The sequence below is a fragment of the Diceros bicornis genome, chromosome 14 (genome assembly GCF_020826845.1).
Source record: "Diceros bicornis minor isolate mBicDic1 chromosome 14, mDicBic1.mat.cur, whole genome shotgun sequence".
NCBI classification, from domain to species: Eukaryota; Metazoa; Chordata; class Mammalia; order Perissodactyla; family Rhinocerotidae; genus Diceros; species Diceros bicornis.
Genome location: NC_080753.1, coordinates 49,585,079 through 49,609,231, shown reverse-complemented (window position 1 = coordinate 49,609,231; position 24,153 = coordinate 49,585,079). Strand labels below are relative to the sequence as shown.

The following is a 24,153-nucleotide window of genomic DNA, read 5'->3' as shown; positions in this document are numbered from 1 at the left end:
GTTTGAAAATATTGGTTGAATATAAGGTCTAGTAATTTCTCAGGTGCTAATTTCCAAAAGGGCAATTCACTTGCAAAGAGAAGAGAAAGAAAGGAGTGGCGGAAGAAGGTAATTCATTTGCAAAAATAAAAGGTTATTACTGATTTTTGCTTTTGCAGATCTAGAGATCACTGACATACATGTGGGTGAACAGGTATAGAAATACCAATAGATCTTGCTCAAAGGGTCCATTACTATGACCAGTGGTAGTTGGGGGTGTAGGAAGGACTCAGTCCTGAAGGGCTAACTGGCTATGGCAGGACATTAGCTTGGTAACGTCAAGAATGCCACGGGGAAAGATTAAGGCACTGACCACATGTACAAGGGAGAAATTTACTGACATCTCTAAGTGAGTAGACCGTAGGGAACAGTATGTTAGACTATCTGGATGGTAAAGAGGAAAATCATCATCACAGTAAATATTTCCTTGAAGTACATGGGACCTGGAGGAGATGTGTTCATATTCTCAGATTAGCCTGGGATTCACACATTTGCCTGTTATTCAGTGCTGTTTGTGCTGTATTCCCCCATATTGATTCTCAGTTAATTTCCAGGATAAGAGTGGGAAATTAAGATGACAAAAGGAATTTTTATATCACCTGATGATGGCTATTGACTGACTTTTCCAGAAGACCCTGTCAATTTGTGAAACCGACATGTAAACTGTACTAATTTTCTATATGAGCAGTAAGAGAAAAAGATAGCATGTTAGGTTTAAAAAAACAAGATTAAATAATACAACACAAAAAGTAGAAAGCAATTTAAAAAATCAATAGATATGCACAGTATAGGTGAGTTGTTTTAATAAAAATGACAACCACAATGGCAACAATAATTCTACTAGCTACTGGCTATATCAGGTAGAGGCACTACACCCTTTGCATGCATCATCTCTTGAAAGCCTTGCAACAAACCTAAGGATAACATTCCCATTTTAAAGATGAGAAAATTGGGGCTCAGAAAGGTTAAGGAGCTGACCTAAGATCACATAGCTAATGAGCAACAGAACCAGGCTTTGAACTCAGACCAGAGCTAAATGGCTGGGATAGCACATAAACTTAGTAATAAATTGATGTAGTATTCTTATCGCCAATGTTTTGCTCAGAATTAGTACTCTGTTAAAGAGCATATATTTTAAAAAAACACTGTTCTTTTCTGATATAAAAATTCTAAAATTTATCACTCTTTCAAAGCAGAATAGTTTCTTCAGAGTCCTGACACAGAGTTTCTAAAATATGTTACTTGAAAAGCTGATGGAAAATGAACTCCTAAAAAAAATACTCTTACACAAAGGCAGACCATGGATGGATAAGACCTTTCCCATAGAATAAAAATCTACATACTCCAAAACATTAGAACTTCTGACGTAGCCCTATAACTTCTGAAAAAATGTAAATAATATGGTGAGATTTTTGAGGGAGTCTGAAGAAATTTTAAACGTAAGGGCTAGAGAAGAACAGTTCTCTTAGAATTTTTAAAAAATATATTACTCAAACAGTATATACATATTTTTTCTCTATTTAGGCTCTAGGTTTAAAAAAGAAAAGACAGGGTCCTCGTCATCCATTTATATTTATATAGAGCCTTATTTTCAAGGGCCCTAACTTAGTGTTTATGAATCTTTTCCAGAGAGAGAAAACTGGAAAACACACCATTTTATAAAATTATATTCTAGAGTTTTTGATAAAAGACACTGAAAAGATATTTAATCTTTATTTCTACTTGCTAGTCAGTGGTGTGTGGAAACACACATGACCCCAAATGGCTGAGGTAGAGAGGATTTCACTCCAAGGTTCCAGGCCAACACAGAGGCAATGTGACCGAGGCTGTTTTAAACTGTGTTAGTGGCTGCCATAACATAACATCCCTACCACTCATCAGGCTTTATTAGGTGCCACAAATCAACGTGCAGATATGGAAAAGAGGGCAACTCAAAGCAGCCCTCCCCCCGAGCCTACCACAGTAGAGCCTGGTAAGCCCTGCCCTGAGGACTCTGGGTCTGCCCACACCACACACAGCCTGGGAGAGGTACAAGGGCTGAGGTTTCCTTCTTTTTTTTTTTTAACCTCTGATCCCAACACAGTCTGGAAAGACTTTTCTCTTAGACATATCTGATGACTTTTTTTTTCAAATTAATTGACCATTTTCAAGCCTTTATCACAATACAGCATATTTTTAAACAGATCATCCTACTCAGCAAGTCAATCTGACCCTATGATATGGCCTATGACAGAAGCCAAAGATTATTTGGCCTATTCTCAAATGACCAATCAACTATTAAGAGATTGTCTAGAGTTTTATTTTTCCCCCATTGCTTTCTTCCTCTTGAATGAACTATTTTAAAACTCAGTGAGCCTGGCGCCTAAGGCCAAGATACCAAAGAAGTAGGTATTTTAGGAAGAAAGAAGGACTGCATTCACTTTGGGCATAACACTTTCTCATTTTTATTAGATTATTCTTTAACCTAGTATGTAAATATGAAATGAGCTCAAACTTACCTATCTGTCCTGAGAATGGAAAAGAGAGGGTGATGGTGGAGGAGGTTGGGGGAATTAATGTGATAAAGAGAATCAGCATTAATTCTCACCAAGTGCTCAAAGCAGTGAATTGAAAGGAAGCAGATCCTTGGGGGAAAAAAGCAGCTTTCAATCCCAGATGGAATAAGCTGGCTCTATGACCCTTCACCAGCCCCTAATTGCTCTTTACTTTGGAGCTACCACTGATTTTGTGAAAACAGATGAGTGTCTCATTCCAGTTTTGAACCCTCAGGAAGAGTCCATTAGTATCTACAGATACTAGGTTTTCTTTTACTGTTAATTCAAATGAATCGGGTTTTAGATCATTATTTACTCTAGAGACTTGAAAACACATAATTGTAGTCTATCACTGGGATAATACAGGTGAATATGCATCTAGAAGTTCTATGTCCTGGTCTGCTGTGCTGTCAACAGTAATAAAGCCATTAGTAACAGCAGTAATACTACCAATAATATTTTTGTGCTGTTGGGTACATAGGGAAAAGAATAGCTACCAGATTTTACCATTGGGAAGGCAATGGAGTTGGGACATGGGGAGGGAAGGGTCATAATTGAAAAGGGAACAGAGCTTTCTGTCAGGCAGAAAGCTTCTTCCCAATCACATTAGTTAGATTTTGCCAAAGCACGTAGCACAAGCATCAATGAGCAGCACTGCTAAAAACCAGTCAAGCTCCCTCATGCTAATACCAATCAGTTAAAACCTTTATCCCAGTGTTTGTGGAGAAGCTTCGTCTGAAACCACATGAGAGGGAAGAGAATCTTCAAGTAGGACCACCAAGGGGACGACCACCAAGCAGACAGGCTTATTATCGGGAAGCCACCTAGCAGTAGAGGCGAATGGCATGAACGGTGTCTGGCCACCAGCATTTCAGCACTTGTATCAGAGCACGTCTGTGTGTCCCATAGGGACTTCTATTCACCAGTGGAATTGGATAAGGGGTGGGGATGGGGAAACATTAATTTTAAATAGACAAAATCGTTGCTGGAGAACAAGGCCTGATCCAGAATACAAATGGAGAACTCGTGCTAATACCATGAGCAAGGCCACTGATGGCTAATTGGTTTGGCTAAGAAGACTGGAAGAATTAACAAATGCTTACTAACACTCATTGGTTATTCAGGGGTTTTATATATACATACACGAAGGTAGCAATTGGATAAAATTAGAAATCTGTGATGTGGGATGATACATGATTAAATTGATACCACTTGTATACTCCACATAATTAGAGGACAGAGATGGCTAGAGGTCTGTAGCTTCATCTAAAGAACTCTCTCCAAAAGGGCAGTCCTCCATCTGGAGTTTGGAGCCTACACCCTCCTGTTAGATGCCGTATCCACTCGGGGTTCCAAAAAATCACTCACAGGAGACTTATTGCTCAGGCATGTTGTTAAATGAGCCATTAATGTGATTCTGATGTCTGAACATCATTTGGGAATATCTCTTGGGATTCCTCCCAACTTGGTGAGCAAGCAGCAGAGTGGACTGAAGCTTAATTTCTAGCCATGGTCAACCCTGTATTGTAGTGTCAAAACCCCAGTAGCTAATCTTAATCCCTAATCTTAGTGATGTTCCTTTTTGTTGTTGTTCTATACTCTTCATATTAATACACTGCACTTGTTTTTCAATCTGGCCTTTTCTTCACACTCCATTTTTATAATTAAAAAGAGGGGTCGCTGAGGCTAAAAGTCGGTGAATAGAAACAAAAAGGTCAAAATCTCTATTCCTATAACGGAATCCCCAATTTGATATGCCAGAAATCTGACTAACAATTCCCTAGCCATGCTCAAATTCTTTCTAGAAGGGCTTCCTCAAAGAGCAGAGTGAGAAAGCAGCTGCTTAAGGGAAGAGTTCAACTGTGAAAACCAAAATGTTCTCCAAGCACCGTCAGGCAGAGGCTGCCTGTTTAGGGCTCTCAAGGTTCCAGAAGGTTCTCCCTTGGTTTAAGTTCGGGATCCTTAGGTATCTAAACAGCAGATGAATGGGAAAGTCAGGTTGGACAAAGCCCAGAAACCAACTGTCTCAGGCACTCCCGAATGAAGTCTCAATTTCATCCTTATAAAATAGTTCTAGTCCTAAAAACGCTGCCTTGTGTCTGGTAACAGGAGAACTTGCCTGTCCTGCTTCTACTTCCCAGTAATCGAGCCTGGAGATTAGGAGACAGGGAGGTGGGAAAAGGAAGGGGCAGATTTATGAAATAGCAATCAAGGAAAGAATCTGGTGTGTATTTTATTACATGCATGTACGTACAAGGAAATAAAGGACTCCCTTTTAGACATAGAGAGGAAGAACTTTAACATAAACATTGAAAACCTTCTAGAAAGAAGGATCTAGAAATAATGTTTTAAGGAGAACCTCTTCCTGAAAGATCTGAGACAGGGTGGAGTGTAGGTCAAGCAAAGAGCTTATAAAGCCCTTCGTTTTAGTTATCGTTTTTGTTAAAGCTATCTGAGCTTGTTAAATAAGTCTCTGGGGGTATAATTTCCAATTGCGTTTATAGTAAAATGTTGTGATATTTATCTCTCCATTAGACTCTATTTGAAATTCCTGAAGTCATACTCTTTTGGGGATTTTTCATACTCTGAAGGATTCAGAAATGATAGGCTCAATAATGGGAAATTTGCTAAGGAATTCCATCACAATCATTCAGTACCCTAGGACCATGGAAATGCTACCACAACTGGGAACAGGGGGTCTCAAGAAAAGGACCATCCACCTGCTGGCTATAGCTGAGGAAGCAGACCATGCCCTGGAATATTTTCACTAGCCCCTCACCTAATTAGTAATTCGATGTGTCTAAATTTCACAATGACACCTTAAGTTTACACACACTTATCCCTCATTGAACAGTGTGAGATAAGGAACTCCCAAGATGATGAAATCCTGAGTTAGGGCCTTACCATTACTATTCAGCGTTTTCATGATAACTTCCATCTGTGCAAATTCATAGTTATAGTCTGGTTCCGAGGAAGCTTCACTGGCTGCATCCAGGTCATGCTCTGGCGGGCCTGTTTCCTTCTCAAAATCTTTCAACCAATCTCGCCGTTTCCTCTTAGGTAAATTAATTCTGTGGGAGTTTTCACCATTAGAGAAAAATCAACTTGTTTTACACTTAGATAACAGAAAAAATGTATATAAAAGTATTAGTGAACACAAAGTTGTTACCTAAAGAAGTGGTTATTTCCCCACAGGATTCTATCACCGTGCCACAGCTGGGTGGTACTGCACACAAGGGTGCCATTTACACAGGACCTGAAGGAACACCAGGGAAGACGTCAGCCAAACAGTCAAGAGCACAGAATCTAGCCCCAGTAGCCAAAGTGATAACTGAGGGAACTTTCTCTTAATAGATGTATTCTAACTAACACCTGAAGAAGGAACAGCAGAATTGTAACCGCTATGGAAACACACAATCTAAGCAATGATGATCAAGGGCTGCCAATATCCCTCAAAGACAGACAACCTGACATGACATGCTCCTGTAGGAGACAGACAAACACCACCACCTATGGAATGTTCTTGTCAAAATTTGAGCTGCATCTGATCAAGTGTCTATAAATAACACTTTAGGAAACACAGAGGGCAATGGAAGATGCTAGATGACGTCAAGGTACGCAATGAGCAAAATGCTCACTACAGGAAACTTTAGGACCAACAACTAGGCATCTTCAACAAACAAAATGCAAGGACAAGGGGGATAAAGTGAGGATCTCATAGGCTAAAAGATACCCAAGAAACATAACAACCAATGACAATGGTTGAATCTTATTTGGATACTGATTTCAAGAAACAACTGAAAAAGAACATTTATGAGACAACTGGGGAAATCTGAACACTGACTGGATATATGATGATTAATAAGAAATTATTGTTAATTATTTTAGGTGCAACAGTATTGAAGCTATGTTTAAGAATACTTGTCTTTTAGAGATACAAGCTGAGATATTTATGGATGCAGAGTTATAACATCTGGAATATATAAAATAACCCAGAGGGGAGAGAGGAGGAGCTATGGAGGGCATATAAATGAAACAAAATTATCTATGAGGTGCACATTTTTTTTCCCCCCAAAGCCCCAGTAGATAGTTGTATGTCATAGCTGCACATCCTTCTAGTTGCTGTATGTGGGACGCGGCCTCAGCGTGGCTGGAGAAGCGGTACGTTGGTGCGTGCCTGGGATCCGAACCCAGGCCGCCAGCAGCGGAGCGCGAGCACTTAACTGCTAAGCCACGGGGCCAGCCCGAGGTGCACATTTTTGAAGCAAGATGATGGATATATGGGGATTTGTTATATTATCCTTTCTATTTTTATATGTTTGAAATTTTCCATAATAAAGACGTGGAGAAAACATAAAAAGAATATCAGGTTTAAATCCCAAAGAGCTACCAAAACAAGTTATGAAAACAAAACAAACAGATGGGGGTGGTGAGAGGGAGACATCTCTGACAGTCTTTGTTATGCTGTATACTGATATATACTGATACTGTGTATATCACACCATAAATGATGAGCACCCTGTGTCTGAGTTTCTGTTGGCCTATGCATCTTGGACTTGTCTGAAACAAATCCGGAAGGAGCAACCCTGCCCAGTGCCATTTGGAGGTGGTCTTTCAACAGTGCAGTTTTCCTTACACTGCAACTCTGCTACAGCTTACTGGCTACCTAGGGGCTGTGAGGTCAGCAGCCTGAGTGACCCACTGCAAAAGATTCCGCAGGGCTTCCTGCTTATTAGATCTCATCAACTGATCTTTTGACACAAAGCACAGTCACTGTGACATCTTTTAGGGGGAAAGGAAACATCCTCTAGAATTCTTAGTCCTGACAATTTTAGTCTTCTTATAAATATTTCCTTCACTTAAAAAAGAGGTTTTGTTGGTATTTAAAAACAAAATATTAGGGGAAGAATTCATTAATTAGCTAGTTAATTAAAGTTTAATTTGCTAAAGGACTATCACATGAAGTTTGGCGGAGAAAAATAATGACTATTATTTAGAGTTTTACTTTTTCAGTGTTATTTTTCCCATGTAATCTTTTATCTGGCTCCTAATCTTTGTAGGACTAAAGCTCAGAGTTACGGAATACATAGAACGCACATATAAAAATAATCACTCCTTCTCAGCAAGATTTTGAGTCTGCTGGCTAAGTTTTTATTAATAAAAAATCCCTGGAAATGCCATCTTAAATATTTTTGATCTGTCATACATAAACATGATAAAACTTTGGTGTGTATATCTTACACTAACATGTTCCCTTTATTCCTGCCCATCAAAATGACTCTCGACATTGTTTAACTCAAGCTTCAAAAGTCTGTGTCCTCTCTACTTGGAACGATGGACTGATTTACTCATCTGCAAAATGGAAAAAAGAGATCAGAATCTACACGTATGTGGGTGTCTACGTACATATATACGTACGCATATATACACATTTTTGCCAAAAGGATGATGAAAAGTTTTATAGAATACTTATCTCTTCTACCTAAAAAAATCTATTAGTCACTTTTCATGAAAAAATATTTGGCCATTGTTTACCAAAGTATCTAAAAAGCCCTCCAGAAATTCTAGGAATAGCAGTATGATCAATAATAGAAATGCGTCACCCAGTGTCCTTTATTATTTTAAACTATGAATTATGATTTAAAAAAAAATTCAGTTCCTCATTCTCACTAGCCGTATTTCAAGGCTCAATAGTACCATCTTGCTCCTGGCTACTAAAATGATCTTAGCAGACAGAGAACCTTTACGTTATCTCAGAAAGTTCTATTGGGCAGTGTTATTATAGAATAAAACTAAAAACAGTTCCAGAGCAAATGAGAGAGGAATACAATAAGTTTTGCCTCTTATACTTATTGCCAATATTTGTGATAATATGTATCTTTAGAGGACCTCCCATGTAGGTGTACATACACACACACACACACACACACACACACACACACACACACCCTTGAACACATATATAAACAGATCACTTTGCTGTTTACAGTATGTTCTTATTACAATAACATAAAAAGGAAAAAGTTATAGAAACTGCCTGGTTTGGTAATGTACCCAAGCCAAGAAATTAGCATAAAAAGCAATTTCTAATTGGACACATGCTTGGGGTGCTTGGAAGAAGCAAATATAAAACCTCTTTGCAGGAATTTATGTTCCCTCACCCAGGCCACAAGACTCCTACAGATAAACTTCTGCTGAAAAGGAGCGCATCTAAGAAACCACGAATTGCTTTAGGAAGCAAAGTTATCAGCAGACACAACAAACGGTTGGATTAAAGTCCCAACAACTTCAGAGAACAGAATTTTCAAATAAAGACAACAAAATAAGTAAAAATAAAATTATTAAAGGCATACAATGAAGTAAAAACAAGACTCTACCAATAGAAACTAGGCATACCTAAAAAAGGACTTCCTGAACTTCTACAAATGAGAAATAGGGGGGGGGGGGGTGGGTGAAATGGGTGAAGAGAGTCAAAAAGTACAAACTTCCAGTTATAAAATAAATAAGACATGAGGATTTAATGTACAGCACGGCAACTACAGCTAATAATACTATTCTACATTATTTGAAAATTGCTAAGAGAGTAGATCTTAAATGTTCTCATCATAAGGAAAAAAATTCTGTAACTATGTGCTGTACACCTGAAACTAATATGTTACGTCAATTATACCTGAAATAAAATAAATAAATAAATAAATAAAATGAGAAACAATATCACATATTAATTTTGTTCTTTAAACATCCCCATTTAATGTGTCAAATCTGGCTGTTGTTACGTTCCTCGGCAATTCAATAAAGTTACTAAAATGGAAAAAAAATAGAGACACTGAAATTAAAAACTCAACAGAATAAGCAGCAGGTAAGACATGACTAAAGAAAGAATAAGTGGACCTGAGGATAGATTTAATGAAATAATGACTGTCTCTTAAACCCATGTCTCTCTCTTATGTTCTTAATTCCATTTCCATCTTCGCAACCAAGATTCTCAGTCCACTTCCTAACCTCCCATTCTCTCTTCTTTGTATTTTTCCTTCCATATCCACAACTACATGGTATCTAAATGTCCCAAGGTTGCTAGTGTCTTCCTAATTGCTACATCCAATAAAAGTTTTTTAGTTTCTATTTCGACCTCTTCTTCCTTAAAATTTTCTCTTCCCTTGGCATCCATCACTGTGTCCTGCTGTTACCTCTCTTGCTTCTCTGGCCCCCTTGTCTCAGCATCCTTCATGGACTATTGTTAGAACATCCCTAAAATACTGGTTTAATCCTTTCACTACAATCTAGACCTACTTTCAAGACAGGCAACACTGATAATGCCCAATTCTATATCTTTAGTGTAGTTTCACAGCCCTAAATCCAATGTTCAAATGATATCTCCACATCAATATCCCAAGGACACCTTAAATTCAAAGTACCCCAAACTGAACTCATCATCACTCACTGCCTATTATCCTTCAAAGCCGTTCCTCCTTGTGTATTCCTTATTTTGGTTTAGTAGCATCACTGTTTAACTCGTCTCCCAAGACAGAAACCTGTAATCATTGCTGACTTCTCCTTTTCCTTTACTGAGTCCCCACCCTGTCTGTAAGCACATGACTACATCTTGCTGACTTTCAAATAATTCTCGAATACATTCTGTTCTTCTCTTCTATTGCCGCTTGCTGTGGTCCCATAACAATATCATAATAAATATCCTAACTGATCCCCCCACCTCCAGTTCTGTAAACGTCCCCCCCTCCAGCTTCCATAGTGATCAGATTTGCAGATTATAAAGATCACTTTAGAAGGAGCACTTATCTTCCTGTACAATAATTGTTGTTTCTTTACATTCTCCTCCAAAATGCTTTGAGTTCCTATACTTGGGAATTCCCAGGACAGAGCCTGGAGCAAAGTATACTGAATGAATGGACTACTACCCTGGGTTCCAGGAAAGAAAGAGATTGGACAGGGTGGGGAAGAAAGAAGAGTACAATAAAAAAACATGGAATTGGAGTTGAGTATGAGCAAATTCGCTGATTAAAATCATTTTTAGATATAGTGTTAGAAGAGAATATAATCAAATCATCATGTATATTTTAAAAATGTAATTTTGTCATTATATCTCAATAAAGCTGGAAAAAAAGAAAAAGTATGAAAAAAAAAAAATCCAGAGCTTCTAATGTAGGGGGATGCAGGATAAGGCTAAAGACTATTTGAACTCGGAATAAGTAAAAATCAAGGAATAGTATCATTTCACCACTAACTATCTTAATTATATCACTGTAACACAAGACCTACAAACTTTCATGAATCATGTATGCTACTATTGTTATTCTTAGTTTTTCATCACTTAGAAATCTATATGGCAGATATTAACAGAATTTAAAATGAATGTAGTTTTTCTCATAAAAATGAGTGTTCTGAATTACAATGTTTTTGTGTTAATGGATATTGTCATAGGACTTCATTTAAACTTTATACCTGATTATTTAATACTTTTACATCGATTAGTAGAAATTACAAAGTAAATATATTATCCTGTCAATTCTCAAATTTTTACATATTATAGCCTGGTTTAGGAACTTTTCATACAGTGGAGTTATGGGATTAACTGGTCTTTACACAATGCAGTAACTGAGTAACAACAACTAACATGATTCAACATTTATGTGTCAGGGACTGAGCCAAGTGATTTATATGTTTTGTCTCCTATTAGCCCCATTTACCACATGAGGAAACTGAAGTTTAGACAAAAGAAGTATCTTACCCAAAATCACCCCACCAGTCAAGGTAGAATCAGCCCACTCCAAAGCTGGTGCTCCTAAATGTTGCTATCCTGTTCTCCACAATTAGAAAGTAAATCCCTGAGGACCCAGTGTAGCCCTGACTTTGCTATAATTGAAGCAAGTAGACCGAAAGGGGCAGTCTTCTGAAAATACGGCACACAAGGAATGGTAAGTAGCCATTTACTCTTCTTACCTTGCATTTTCTTTTGGAGTAAGAGAGACCTCTCCATCAGATGCAATATCAATCTCACAGTGCTCAGGCTGAATTCCTATTCCAAACAGCTGGATGTCTTGGGAGGTATCTGCACCCACCCTGGTATGGTCCTAGTAACAGATTATCAAAGAAAGAAAAAAATCCACATGTACTTGTAACTCAACAAAAATTTATTACAATCAGTGAATAATCCAACAGCATAAGCATGACAATATTAAATGAATCAGATGAGAGATGCAAGATATTTGGAGCATTATAAGTCAAAAGCTCACCTTAACACACTAAATTTTAAAAAATATTTAAACATTCAAAAAAAAAAAACCAACGCTGATCAACAGTGATTAGATATTGTTTTAAAATATAAGGAAATTGGACCTGATAGAACTCTGACTCGACCACTTACTATTTATGTGGCCACAGGTAAGTCATTTCACTCTCTAAGCCTTGGTTTCTTTTTTTGCAAAACCAAGACAATATCATCTATTTGATCTATTTAACAAGATCCTTTTAAGGATCACCTGAGTGAACAGCAAAAGTGCTTTGAAAACAGCTATGTAAGGTAAAGAACCACTAAAAGCAGTTTCATAGAAAGTCATATTTTCATTTTTTTTTTTTTTTGTGAGGAAGATCAGCCCTGAGCTAACATCCATGCTAATCCTCCTCTTTTTGCTGAGGAAGACAGGCTCTGAGCTAACATCTATTGCCAATCCTCCTCCTTTTTTTCCCCCCAAAGCCCCAGTAGATAGTTGTATGTCATAGTTGCACATCCTTCTAGTTGCTGTATGTGAGATGCGGCCTCAGCATGGCCGGAGAGGCGGTGCGTCGGTGCGTGCCGGGATCTGAACCCGGGCCGCCAGTAGCGGAGTGTGTGCACTTAACTGCTAAGCCATGGGGCCAGCCTGAAAGTCATATTTTCAAATACATAACTTTTAAAATGTGCAAAAAAGCATTTTAATTCTAATACCAATATTACATAGAGTACTGAAGCCTGTGGGTCACACAGTGTACAGATGAGTGTGATTTTAAGTACCTCAAACCTCAGATATAGGAGGACTGTGACTCCTGGTGATTCAGTCTACTTCTCATCTCCTTTGTTTTTTCTATTACTCTAAAAATCATTTAATTGCTGTGCTAATAATATTTCCTTATTCAACAGAGAAAGTAGAAGGCTTGGTCTTTCAAAATTAAGATTTCAGAAACGATTCCTTACCCCTTAATCATTTCCTAAATGAACAGATCTTAAGCCCATGAGTGGACTCTCAACAAGTCAGGGCGATTTGTGCCATATTTATGTCACTGGAAAAAGTAGAATAAAAAGGATGGAAGACCGAGGCTCCTTGCTTCAATTCTACCTTATTCTCCATTGCATTTTGTATATTCATTACGCAGATTAGAATTCTTAAAAAGGAGCTTGTTTAACCTTTGGCAAGTGGGTAATACCTCTGCACTTAGAGACTTAGGTGTAGGGACAGTGTATATAAGCTGCCTTCAAGTCCCCAGGTCCCCAATCCACAATACTTACTAAACACTATGACTACCATAACTCAGCAATTGTGTGTCTGTGTATGATTTAAAATGCCCTGATGGTCAGCTGAGTGCCCTAAATCAGCTGGGGTGCCCCAGATCAATGTCAATCAGGTGCCCTATTTCAAACAGATGTCTTATTTCTCACTTAACAAAATAAGCCAGCATTTCTAAAAGTGTGGTCTGAGAACCCCTGGGGTCTCTGAGAACCTTTCAAGAAGCTCGAGGTCAAAACTACTTTAACAAAAATACTAAGGTGTTATTTGCCTTTGTCTCTCATTTTATCACAAGTGTACAGTGGGGTTTTCCAGAGGCAACACCATGTGTGATGATGTCGTAGCTCTGAAGATTAATGGACGGTATACTTACATGTCTCTATTTTCAAATGTTCTCAGTTTTAGGATCAAATACAGTAAATATACACAGATATAACCCAGATATACAAAAGTTCTCTGGAGTCCTCAATACTTTTTAAGAGTGTGCGTGTGTCCTGAAGCTAGAAAGTTTGAGTACTGCTGCAACAAGCTATCCAGTATGGTCAGTGGCATGCCCTGAGGCCAAAGTGCCAAATCCAAAAGGTCGCATCCCATCTCCACACTTGAAGGGTGATTATGGGGCCAAAAGTTACTTCCTGAGGATGCAGGTTTAGAAGGGATGGATGTGGGAGAACTCAAGCTGTCTAATCTACCACAAGGGTCTGCTTTAGGCTTGTGTTGATCTTGAGATCTCCAAAGAATTACTCAGAAGCATAATGGTGACTCTCCATAGCTTCTCAGGGTCTTTGTGGCTGAACCCAGAGATTCTCAGAATCCTTGTCACATAGCCAGGGACCTCCCTGACACCCTCAGTTGCCCACTTATGCCCCATTGATACTTGCACAGGAAATCAGCCCGAAATGCACAGGCCCAGGGTAACACAAAATAGCTGGTTTTCACTCTCAACGGTAACCACACTGTACTATCAATCCTCTTACTTTTAATGAGGGCTAAGCTGGATACAAAAAGCAAAATCATGGAGACAGGCACCTGGATTCACTTGGGAATCGTACACGAATGATTCAGGATTACAACTATCTATTTATATAATCTCTTACCTTTAAATAATAAACCAGAAGTTCATTGAGAGCAGGGTCTGCGTTCAGGTTGACTAAGTAGCACTTGTCATCCCCCACCTTGATACCAGATGTCTCCAGGGAAATCCCCATACTTTCAAGTTGTCGTTGTCTCTCCTGCGCACCAAAACAGACAACAGCAGGGAACTCTATTTGTTGCTCTATTCACAAGATGTATCCATGGAAAGTTTAAGTCACTATTTCTGGGGACAATGCCAATGAAATGACACATTCTACTCAGCTCAACCAAGTTTACTAAGAGCCTAAAATGCATGTCAGTGTTATAGGGGCACCAGGGTGAACCCAGACACCATCTTGCACTTAGGGGCTTACGGTCTAGTAGAGAGGATAAGACCACATATCTGGAATCAAGAGAGGAGAGCCCTGAGCCACTGGAGAGGAACAACGTGTGCGGGGCTTTAAAGGAGTGAGATCATGATGGGTTAAGAGATGAGGACAGGCTTCAGGAAGAGAATACATTTAAGATGATTCTTGAAGCATAAGAAGAATTTCAACAGGAAGAAATGGGGGAGTCACAAGAAGAGGGCAGAGTGTTCTAGGGGAAGGGCATAGGAAAGCACAGAAATCATCTGGGCATACAGGATGATTTCAGGTGCCAAGAACTCCTAATAAATGTGGGAAAGCAGTAGGAGGTGGGGCTGGAAGAACAGATTGGGCCCCTGTTGCAGAAGGCTTTGAATTCATTCATTTATTCAAGAAATATTCACGTGTTAGGTACTGATCTAGGGCTGGGAATACAACAGCAAACAAAACAAAGTCCCTTCTTTCATGAAAACATATTCTAGTGGAAGGGGATAGATCATAAAAAAATAGACAACTAAAATATAGAATTTCCAATGATGCTGAGCGCGAGGAAGAAACATAAAGCAATGTAAGAGGGCTAGGAAGTTGGGGGGTGTGCGTGTGTGTGAACGATATCTACAAAAAACACATAAGCAGAAGGCTAGACTAGGTCCCATTACTACTTTCAAGCTACTTGATTGGGATGGTTCAATATTTACTAGTGGTCAATGAGATTAAAATGTTTATGAAATGCAGAGTGTAGAGATTCATTATACACACACACACACACACACACATTCATGAGACACATTCACATAGAATTAGTCCTTGCTTTATATTTTACCTCAAGTAAAGTTCATACAGCATTTTCTAACAAGCCCAAGAAATCAAATACACTAAAAAAACTATGATATGCTATATGTTAACAAACTCTCTGCCAATCAGGTAGCCACATTATTTGCCAAGTGATCTAAAAATCACAAAACAGATTTTTGTTTAAATATGAAAAGCAGGAAATATTAAAGGTATTTCCTGTACCATGCCTGTTCAGTATTCTCCAACACTTTTAGCAATTAAACGGACCAAATTATAGTTAACGAAAGACACAAAGTTAGTGTCTAAAACTGATCTTCGCAGTCTCTAGCTCAGCAGAAAGAGGTTCTCAAAAGACTTTCTGAGGATGACAAATGACTATACAAAAAAGACGGCAAATGAAAAAGAATCACAATGTTTTAGGCCTAAATTATCAAGTTACCTGTGCAATTTCTTCTGTTTTCCTTAGCTTCTCTTCCCATGTCACCGTTAGTTCTTTTATCAGCTTTTCAGACTCTTCAAGCTTCTCCTTCAGTTCAGGGGCCTTCATAGCCTTTAAAATGAAACCACAGCGATCTGATTTTCTGATTTTTTTCACCATTATCAACAAGACAAGCACTTATTGTCCTTCTTAAGCAGTTACCAACAGTCTGATGGAAACAAGTTAACGCTGTCAGGATGGGTTTTAGACCTTTATTAATCAAATGAAATGTAAGAATACATGGCTGCTACTATTTAAAGGAGAAAAAGAAATACTAGTGCCCTGAATTAAATTGATACAAATCATTACAGGGTAATTTTATCCATCAAACGTAAATTTCACATTTAAAGACCTAAAAGATGCTAAAGTTCATCCTCAAAATAGAGGAGTAGGAAAAAAGGTTACTTAAGCAGATTTCTTTTTCAATAAGACAGAGATCAACGCACATCACTAATAAATGCACTCCAGTTATATTAACCTACCAGGAAAGGTGAAGATTCTTCTCATTTATTTTAAAATTTGAATCTGGGCCCTTTAAACTACTTTTCTTATTGATGGTGATAAACTTAGCATATTTACTACTCACTTAGAAGCAGGTCATCTGGTTGAAAGAGCAATAATTTCCCTCTGAGTTTGCTCAGTGAGAATAACTAAGGGGCCTAGAAGCAGAAATATGCAGCTTAAAAAATCTGGGGAGGCCTGTACTTGGCAATGATATGCTTTGACACCCCAAAGTAACAAGAGCCTCTCTCCAGTATAACCCTATGAACAAGAAAGATGGTAGAGCTTGGAAAAGAAGCTGGAGTGGTGATGACCTGGAGGCCTGCTGAGTATGCCTGAGTCTACAGTGTTCACAGAGCCTGAGAGGGACATTTAGTGCTGGGTACACGGGACACACATGAAAATTCTAGGTGAACCTGCTGTGGTTCCTCTTCTCTTTACTTTGGCCAGACACTGTTCTAGCCATCTGGCCTAGATCATATGGTCACAGTAGAAATGCAGATTCAGAGACAAGAGGAAAGAAATATATCGTCCACCTATAAACATATTCCAGAACCATTACCCTTTCCTCCTAGGATCACGACTCTCTTCAAAGTTTATCAGCATTTTGATTTTTCAGGTGTTTTGCTACCCTTCTTGGAACCAATAAAAAAATTGTGCTTGATGCACTGAATGATGATTATAATAATGACAAAAAATAGCAAGATTTATTGAGCACTTATGATGTGTAAGGTGTATTGTGTTAAGTGCTTTCTAGTATCAATGCTACACTAGGGGTCAGGGATGAAAAAAAGTAATAAAACACAGCTTCCTGAACTATAGAAGCCCTTAGCCTGGAAGAAGAGAAAGACACGTAGACAGTTATAACTGCCAGGATCACCAATTAATGGAGTATTCGGATCCCTTCTGCCTTCACTCCTTCTTGTTTGTTTGTTTTAATCTCCTGTTGATTACTTTTTTGATTAGATAAGCTGATAGATAAAAAGTATTTAAACAGTGCCTGGTACACAAGTGCTCAATAAATAATGGCTATTACCTTTTTTTTTCCCCCACACTGAATACTCTCCCAACTAAAGTAGGTTCAGAAGACAGTGGTATGAAGGAATGTGAACTTAGAAGCCTTCGGTACACACCCAAGTCCTGGTCTGTGGAAGCATGTGACTTAAGCTAGGGCACTTCATCTCCATCTCAGTCCCATTACCTATGTCAAATGAGACAGCACCTTGTCCAGTAACCTGCATAAAGCAACAGCTATTTGGAAGAGGGCGTGATTATTAAAGTCTGGGTAAAGCCAAAGAAAGATGGTAACAATGCAAAATTATTGATTTTATTTCCTGCCAGGAGCTGGTAAAAATGAAAAAATAAAAGGAGATTTCTGAATTATTCCTAATGTTTAACTATCCTTCATCACACTGTCTTCCAGGACTTAACAAGGAGAGGACACACAACTAACTTCTCCGAAAACGGCAAGGCCCTTTGGAAACATAGTCTACAACGTAAATAAAAACAAAACACTTGCTTCTTAGGATTTCACACTGGAAGAGATCTGTGCTCAAAGACCAACTGGTTTACTGAGGCAAACAATTAGGCAGTAGCAGCAATTCTGTCTTGTCTGCTTCCTGGTCTGTAAGTGCCTAGGACAAAAGTCTTGTATTACTCATGTTGTCTTCACAACACTTAGCAGATGCCAATCAATACAGAAATGTTGAACCACACCAAGAAGACCTAAAACTGCAAGCAAACACGGCCTCAGCACTCAGCTACCACAACGGAACTTCAAAAACAGGGAGCACCAGGCTGATTTTACCTCAGCCTGCGAGAGTTGCTCTCTCAGTTTCTCCACTTCCTCCCGCAGTTCCCGGATGACTTTTGCGTTGGGATCCTCATTCACAATGGCATGGTTGACGATCCTCTTGGCTCGATCTGCATATCGTAACGTGGAGAGGGTTTCTTCATAGTTGTCTGCTGCTGGGCTAATGGTGGCTATCATAGAGGTCTGGCTGTTGCCCCCCAAATTGTCCTGCAAAATATTTCAAATAGCATCTTAAGAAACTAGGCCCATTCCACACACAACACGTATGACCAAAGCAGTAAACGTGCATGTATGACATTCTCTGTGAAGGAAACATGACGTGGAAATGAGTTTGTATTTCAAAAATAATTTCATGACAAGATAAAATGTAGTTTCTCTATTCACAATAAGGAATAATACCTTCAAACAGCATTATAATGGAAAAAAAGGCAATAGAAACAAGTTTTCATTCTGCATTCCTAAGAATTAGGATAATAGTATGGTCAAGAGTTTGCTGTATTTTCGGTTAGCTTTGCACACACTCTTCAGCTGTCACCTCTGAAAGAGCCAATCTGTTGTTGGAAACACTAGAACAATGAATTACCTTAAGAAGCCAAGTGAGGACTGAATCTCGATAAGGCACAAATTTGTTTTTACCCTTGCCAGCTGCCTGGTCAGCCAGCGATGATATAACCAATCCTAAGGTTGTAAGCGATCTGCCAAGAGAAAAAATTAAAAATCAGTTTTATGGAATGTCTATTTTGTTTTCATAAAACAATAATCCTTATAGGTAATAAGTATAAAATATGCAGAATAAGGCCCTAAAGTTGATATAATCAAGTCTACATTAATTTGTCAAGAAGCAGAGAAAAATAAAAACAAAAACTCCATTAATTTATTTTTTTTTAGAAATATTATTTATTTATTTTTTTGTGAGGAAGATCAGCCCTGAGCTAACATTCATGCCAATCTTCCTCCTTTTGCTGAGGAAGACTGGCCCTGGGCTCACATCCGTGCCCATCTTCTTCTACTTTATATGGGATGCCGCACAGCATGGCCTGACAAGCGGTGCGTTGGTGCGCGCCCGGAATCCAAACCCGGGACGCCAGGAGCGGAGCGCACGCACTGACCCGCTACGCCATGGGGCCGGCCCCCAAAACTCCATTAATTTAAAAGAATGCATTTAGAATCCCTGTAAGAATCTATTCTGTTCAGTCACAGCACCTGTGAAACATACATTTCAGAACCTAGAAACCTACATTCAAGAAATCATACTGGAGAATTTTAACTTACTCCAAATATTATGTTAAAAGTCTGAACCATTTATTTACTCTTTGGGTCTAATGTGGACCATTCTGGCCTCTGACTCTGTTTCCCAGAATAACCCTGTAACTTGCTAAGCCCCCTTCCACTACACATTACAAGATATATCCTGTTCATCTGCTTAAAGCTGGCAAGTTTATTTCAATGTAGACTTATTACAGTTGTAGAAAAACTGTACAGCTACTCTTTCAACTCCTGCTACACAGCAGCACCGGCATCACCTGAGAGCTAGTTAGAAACCTACAACCTCAGAAGCCTCCCCAGGCCTCCTGAATCAGAGCCAGTTAAAGGTATCTCCAGGTCATTCATACGCACATTAAATTTTGAGAAGCCTGGTCGAACAATACCCAAAATGTTAAATACATTTAGTTGTCTGCACCAATGATTCTCAAAATGTAGTGCTGGGACCAGGAGCATCAGCATCCCTTGGACCTTGTCAGAAATGCACATTCTCAGGCCCCACCTCAGACCTACTGAATCAGACACTTATTAGAGTGGGACACAGCAATCTGCGCTTTAACAAGCCCTCCAGGTGATTCAGAGGCAGGCCAGAGTTTGAGAAGCACTGGCCTAGGCTAACGAGCCTTCCCTGGTGCTTAATACACGCTCTCTGCGCCTGGCAAAAAGAGTGCGACAGAAACAACAGATGTGTGGTACTGAGGCATGAAGGACATCCTCCTGTGTCACAGTTAAGTCCCAATTGCTCTTCTAAAAGGAAATCAACTAGATCCCAAGTTTAGCAGCCAGAAAACAGGAGCCTCAAGCGATCTCACAGGACTGCAAGGAAGGCTACATGACATCACAAAGAGAAAATCCTTTCTAAATAGGTTAAAAAAATCAAATGTTACTACTTAATTTATCCAAAACAAGGGCACAAATCAGCAAGGAACCAGAGGTTAGCAAGTTAAAGACTAGACAGCTTTTTTTCTAATATTAACAGTAGATTTCCATTAAATGAGTTGAAAGGAAAGAAAGCATATTTCCCACAAAACGTAATTCCCGAAACGTGAGTCACTGAAAAGTCACTGAAATACAAAGCAAATTCAAGAGGCAGAAAATGAATGAGAATTTTCATTAACTAACAGCCATTACTGCAAAGTGAAATAAACATGTACACTGTAATTGACAGATTTAAAAGTTAAATCCAATCCAAGAGAAATGAAAACATATGTCCACACAAAAACTTGTACACGAATTTTCATAGCAGCATATTCACAATGTGGAAACAACCCAAATGTCCATCAAACGATGAAGGGATGAATAAAATGTGGTATGTCCCCACAACGGAATATTATTTGGCCATAAAAGAGGAATGAAGTTCTGATACATGCTACAACATGGATGAACCTTGAAAAATTATGCTAATTGAAAGAAAGCAAACATGAAAAGCTACTGTCCTGGGTTGAATAGTGTCCCCCTAAAATTCATGCCCACTAGAACCTTGGAATGTGACCTTATTTGGAAATAGTGTCCTTGCAGTTGTAATTAGTTAAGAGATCCAATGAGATCTCTTAAGAGCCAATGAGATCATATTGGCTCAGGGAGAGCTCTAATCCAGTGACTGGCATCCTTACAAGAAGGCCACGTGAAGACACACAAGGAAAACACCATGTGAAGATAGAGACAGAGATTGGAGTGATGCATCTACAAGCCAAGGAATGCCAGCAACCACCAGTAGCCAGGAGAGGTGCATGGAATACATTTTCCCTCTGAGGCCCCAAGAAGGAACAAATCCCACTGATTCCTTGATTTTGGACTTCTGACCTCCAAAACTGTAAGAAAATAAATTTTTGTTCTTTCAAGTGACCCAGTTTGTGGTAATCTTCTATGAAAACACTAGGAAAATAATACAGCCCCAGATTATTTGATTCCATTTATAGGAAATATCCAGAACAGGCAAATCTATAGAGACAGAGGTAGTGGTTGCCTAGGGCAGGGTGTGGGGTAAATGGGGAATGACTTGGACATAAGGTTTCTTTTGGGGGTGATGAAAACGTTTTAAAATTAGAATGTGGTGATGGTTGCACAACTTTGAATATAATAAAGCTACTGAATTATATACTTTAAAATGATAAACTATATGGTATGGAATTATTTCTCAATACAGCTATTTAAAAAAAATTCAGCAAGTTCCAATCACCGCTCCCAAAGGTAATAATTTTCAGAAAGAAAATTGTGTGTGATATGTAAGAAACAGAGGAAAGTAGGAGTTCAATATAAGGCAAAAACACATTTCTGCTTTAATATAAAATATAGGGCATTTTTCACATTTTGCAACTATTGAAATAAAATTTTCAGTTGGAAACAATTCTTTGAACTATCCCAGATTTTTATTACCCAAATGTAGCAGAATACTTTTAACTCATACAAACTATAAAAAGCCCAGTGACTCAAAAGTTAGTATTAGCAACTTTAAGGTTAACAGTGATCCTTCACATCAAAACACATTTTGGGGTTGTCATGGATTTTTCATCATCGAGACAAGATTTTAGGCCGTCTTGTGGCAACTGCTTATATTTTCTAATTTGACAGTGTAGGGAGTAAAAAGGGAAAGTTTCTAGTACTCTTAAACAATGATACATAAAATCAAATTAGTGCTTTGAGAGAAAAAGGGAACAGGTGACAGAGTGTGATCAGTGTCCACTGTATGATGTGCACTCTGCGAGCCCAGTACAGCACATAAGTGTCAGACTCAGCTGAGGGGTGGAGCTGGACAGAAATGATTATACGACTCCAGTCTCAGTGTGTACTTTGCTCTATAGCTTATTCAGTTAGAGAAGCTTACCATCAGTAGAAGCCACACCTGTTTACTTATTAGTGTGCCCATATTCAAAACAAGAACTTTATCTAAACCTATTACAGTTTCCTTGGAACAAAAAGAAATGAATTGCAGGGTGAGTGGCACTCCACAATGAGTGAGACATAACCAGCTCACCCAGTGACGAGGACTCCATGCCATCCCTCCCTTCTAGCTTCCACTCAGACGCAATGATCCAGGGGCTTCTAAAATCCCAAAAACTGTTCGAAAGTTCAATGTGTGCAAGTTGAACAATAGGCTTACAAATGTTAATGAGAATTTTATGCCCGGGGGACTTAAAAATACAACAAAATCACTAATTATGGATCTTGCTGGCACTGTCTTCTCATGCTGGAGGCAAACGGGCAGCTTACAGGTGTCCAGAAGAGGGTAGGAGGTTTTTTTTTTGCCAATTTTAAGGGCTGAAAAAGTTATTCCAGGGATCTTTCTAATTCTACCAAAGCACTGCTCCTTCCCTGAACCTACTGGAGGTGGAGATGGTAAGCTTAGGAGAAGCTCCTAATCTTTAAATCTCTTATCACAAGTTCTTAGGTTGGGTGGGAAGAAGAATGGGGAGGGGCTGAGTGGATAGGAAGGAAGTTAGGCTAGGGGAAAACATTTATAAACAGATACCCATATTTTAAGATTGGAATTTTCAAAAATCTACCTATTTATAACAATGGAGAATTCAGATCAAAAAGAAATAAAACTTGGGAGGATCAAAAACAAAATAAAAGTTGCTCCAATAAATACAATCAATGAAAAGACAATAGTCATAATTCAAACTTTTTTTTTTTTTTTTTTGCTTTTCTATACCTTCCTCCAACCTACATAGCTTCTCTTAAAACCCTAACCACCAGATGCCTTCCCTTAGGAGTGGATATGATGTGATGTGAGTTATCTGCCCTCTCTAGAATGGATTTCAAATATATTATCTATTTTTCCAATGATCTTTTTCTAAGATCATTAGTACTTATTAACCTTTATTAAGCTGTATATGTATTTGTCTATCTCTTTCTACTTATATTGTGATCAACTTGAAGGCAGTGACCATTCTAGGCTATACATATTCCACTGTGCAATTATTGTGCCTGGCTTGTAGAAAGCACTCACTAAGCATCTGCTGAGTGAAACTGAGTCTAGAATACACTGAAGAACAGAACACGGACTTCTTTCTAAAAAGGACTAATTCAATAATGGTTTTAGTACACTCTGCGAACGCTGGTCCAATATCCATTGTTCCCTTCTTACTGGCTAACAAAAACCCTGATTTTATTGTGAAGCACATTGCCCGGCTAAAAATTCCACTTTTCAGAGTCCTCTGCAGCTCCGGGAAGCCATGAAACGCCGTTCTGGCCAATGAGATGCAGGGAGACAGTACTGGGAGGGGCTTCCAAGAAAGCTATTGTCCTCCTGATAGAAAAGGTACATATTTAGCTGACAGAAGCCAGTGGTCCTTCGCCTTCCTCCTTTCCCATTCTTGTCTGGAACACAGATATGGACAGAATGTCTGGAATGGAGGAGCCATCTTGAGGTCATGAGAACGACATGAACACACACTAAGGTTAGTAGGGCTGTGTGCCTGACAGCATTTCTGAGGTGCCGTACCAGCTTCTGGACTTCTTGAGTGAGGAAAATAAACACATCATTTGGTTGTCTCTGTAGCTGGTTTCCATTGCTTACAGCAGAATGCAACCCTTGGCTTTTAAAGAATTAGTTCAGGGCCGGCCCCGTGGCTTAGCGGTTGGGTGCCCACGCTCCGCTGCCGGCAGCCCGGGTTCGGATCCCGGGCGCACACTGACGCTTCTCCGGCCATGCTAAGGCCGCGTCCCACATACAGCAACTAGAAGGATGTGCAGCTATGACATACAACTATCTACTGGGGCTTTGGGGGGAAAATAAAAAAAATTTAAAAAAAAATCTATAAAAAAAGAATTAGTTCAAAGACGATGAAGT

General features: G+C 39.0%; 1 protein-coding gene across 5 annotated transcripts in view; it reads right to left on the bottom strand.

The window, feature by feature from the left end:
• KIF13A (kinesin family member 13A) overlaps window positions 1–24,153 on the bottom strand; it is a 201,406-nt gene that overhangs the window by 44,064 nt on the left and 133,189 nt on the right. For all 5 annotated transcript variants that reach the window (XM_058555190.1, XM_058555192.1, XM_058555191.1 and 2 more), the window contains 7 exons: window positions 18,682–18,793; window positions 18,093–18,305; window positions 15,746–15,856; window positions 14,170–14,304; window positions 11,532–11,662; window positions 5,743–5,829; window positions 5,478–5,644 (listed from right to left, as the gene is read on the bottom strand). In XM_058555190.1, coding sequence (XP_058411173.1) covers window positions 5,478–5,644; window positions 5,743–5,829; window positions 11,532–11,662; window positions 14,170–14,304; window positions 15,746–15,856; window positions 18,093–18,305; window positions 18,682–18,793 — 956 coding nt within the window. The remainder of the gene's footprint in view (window positions 1–5,477; window positions 5,645–5,742; window positions 5,830–11,531; window positions 11,663–14,169; window positions 14,305–15,745; window positions 15,857–18,092; window positions 18,306–18,681; window positions 18,794–24,153) is intronic.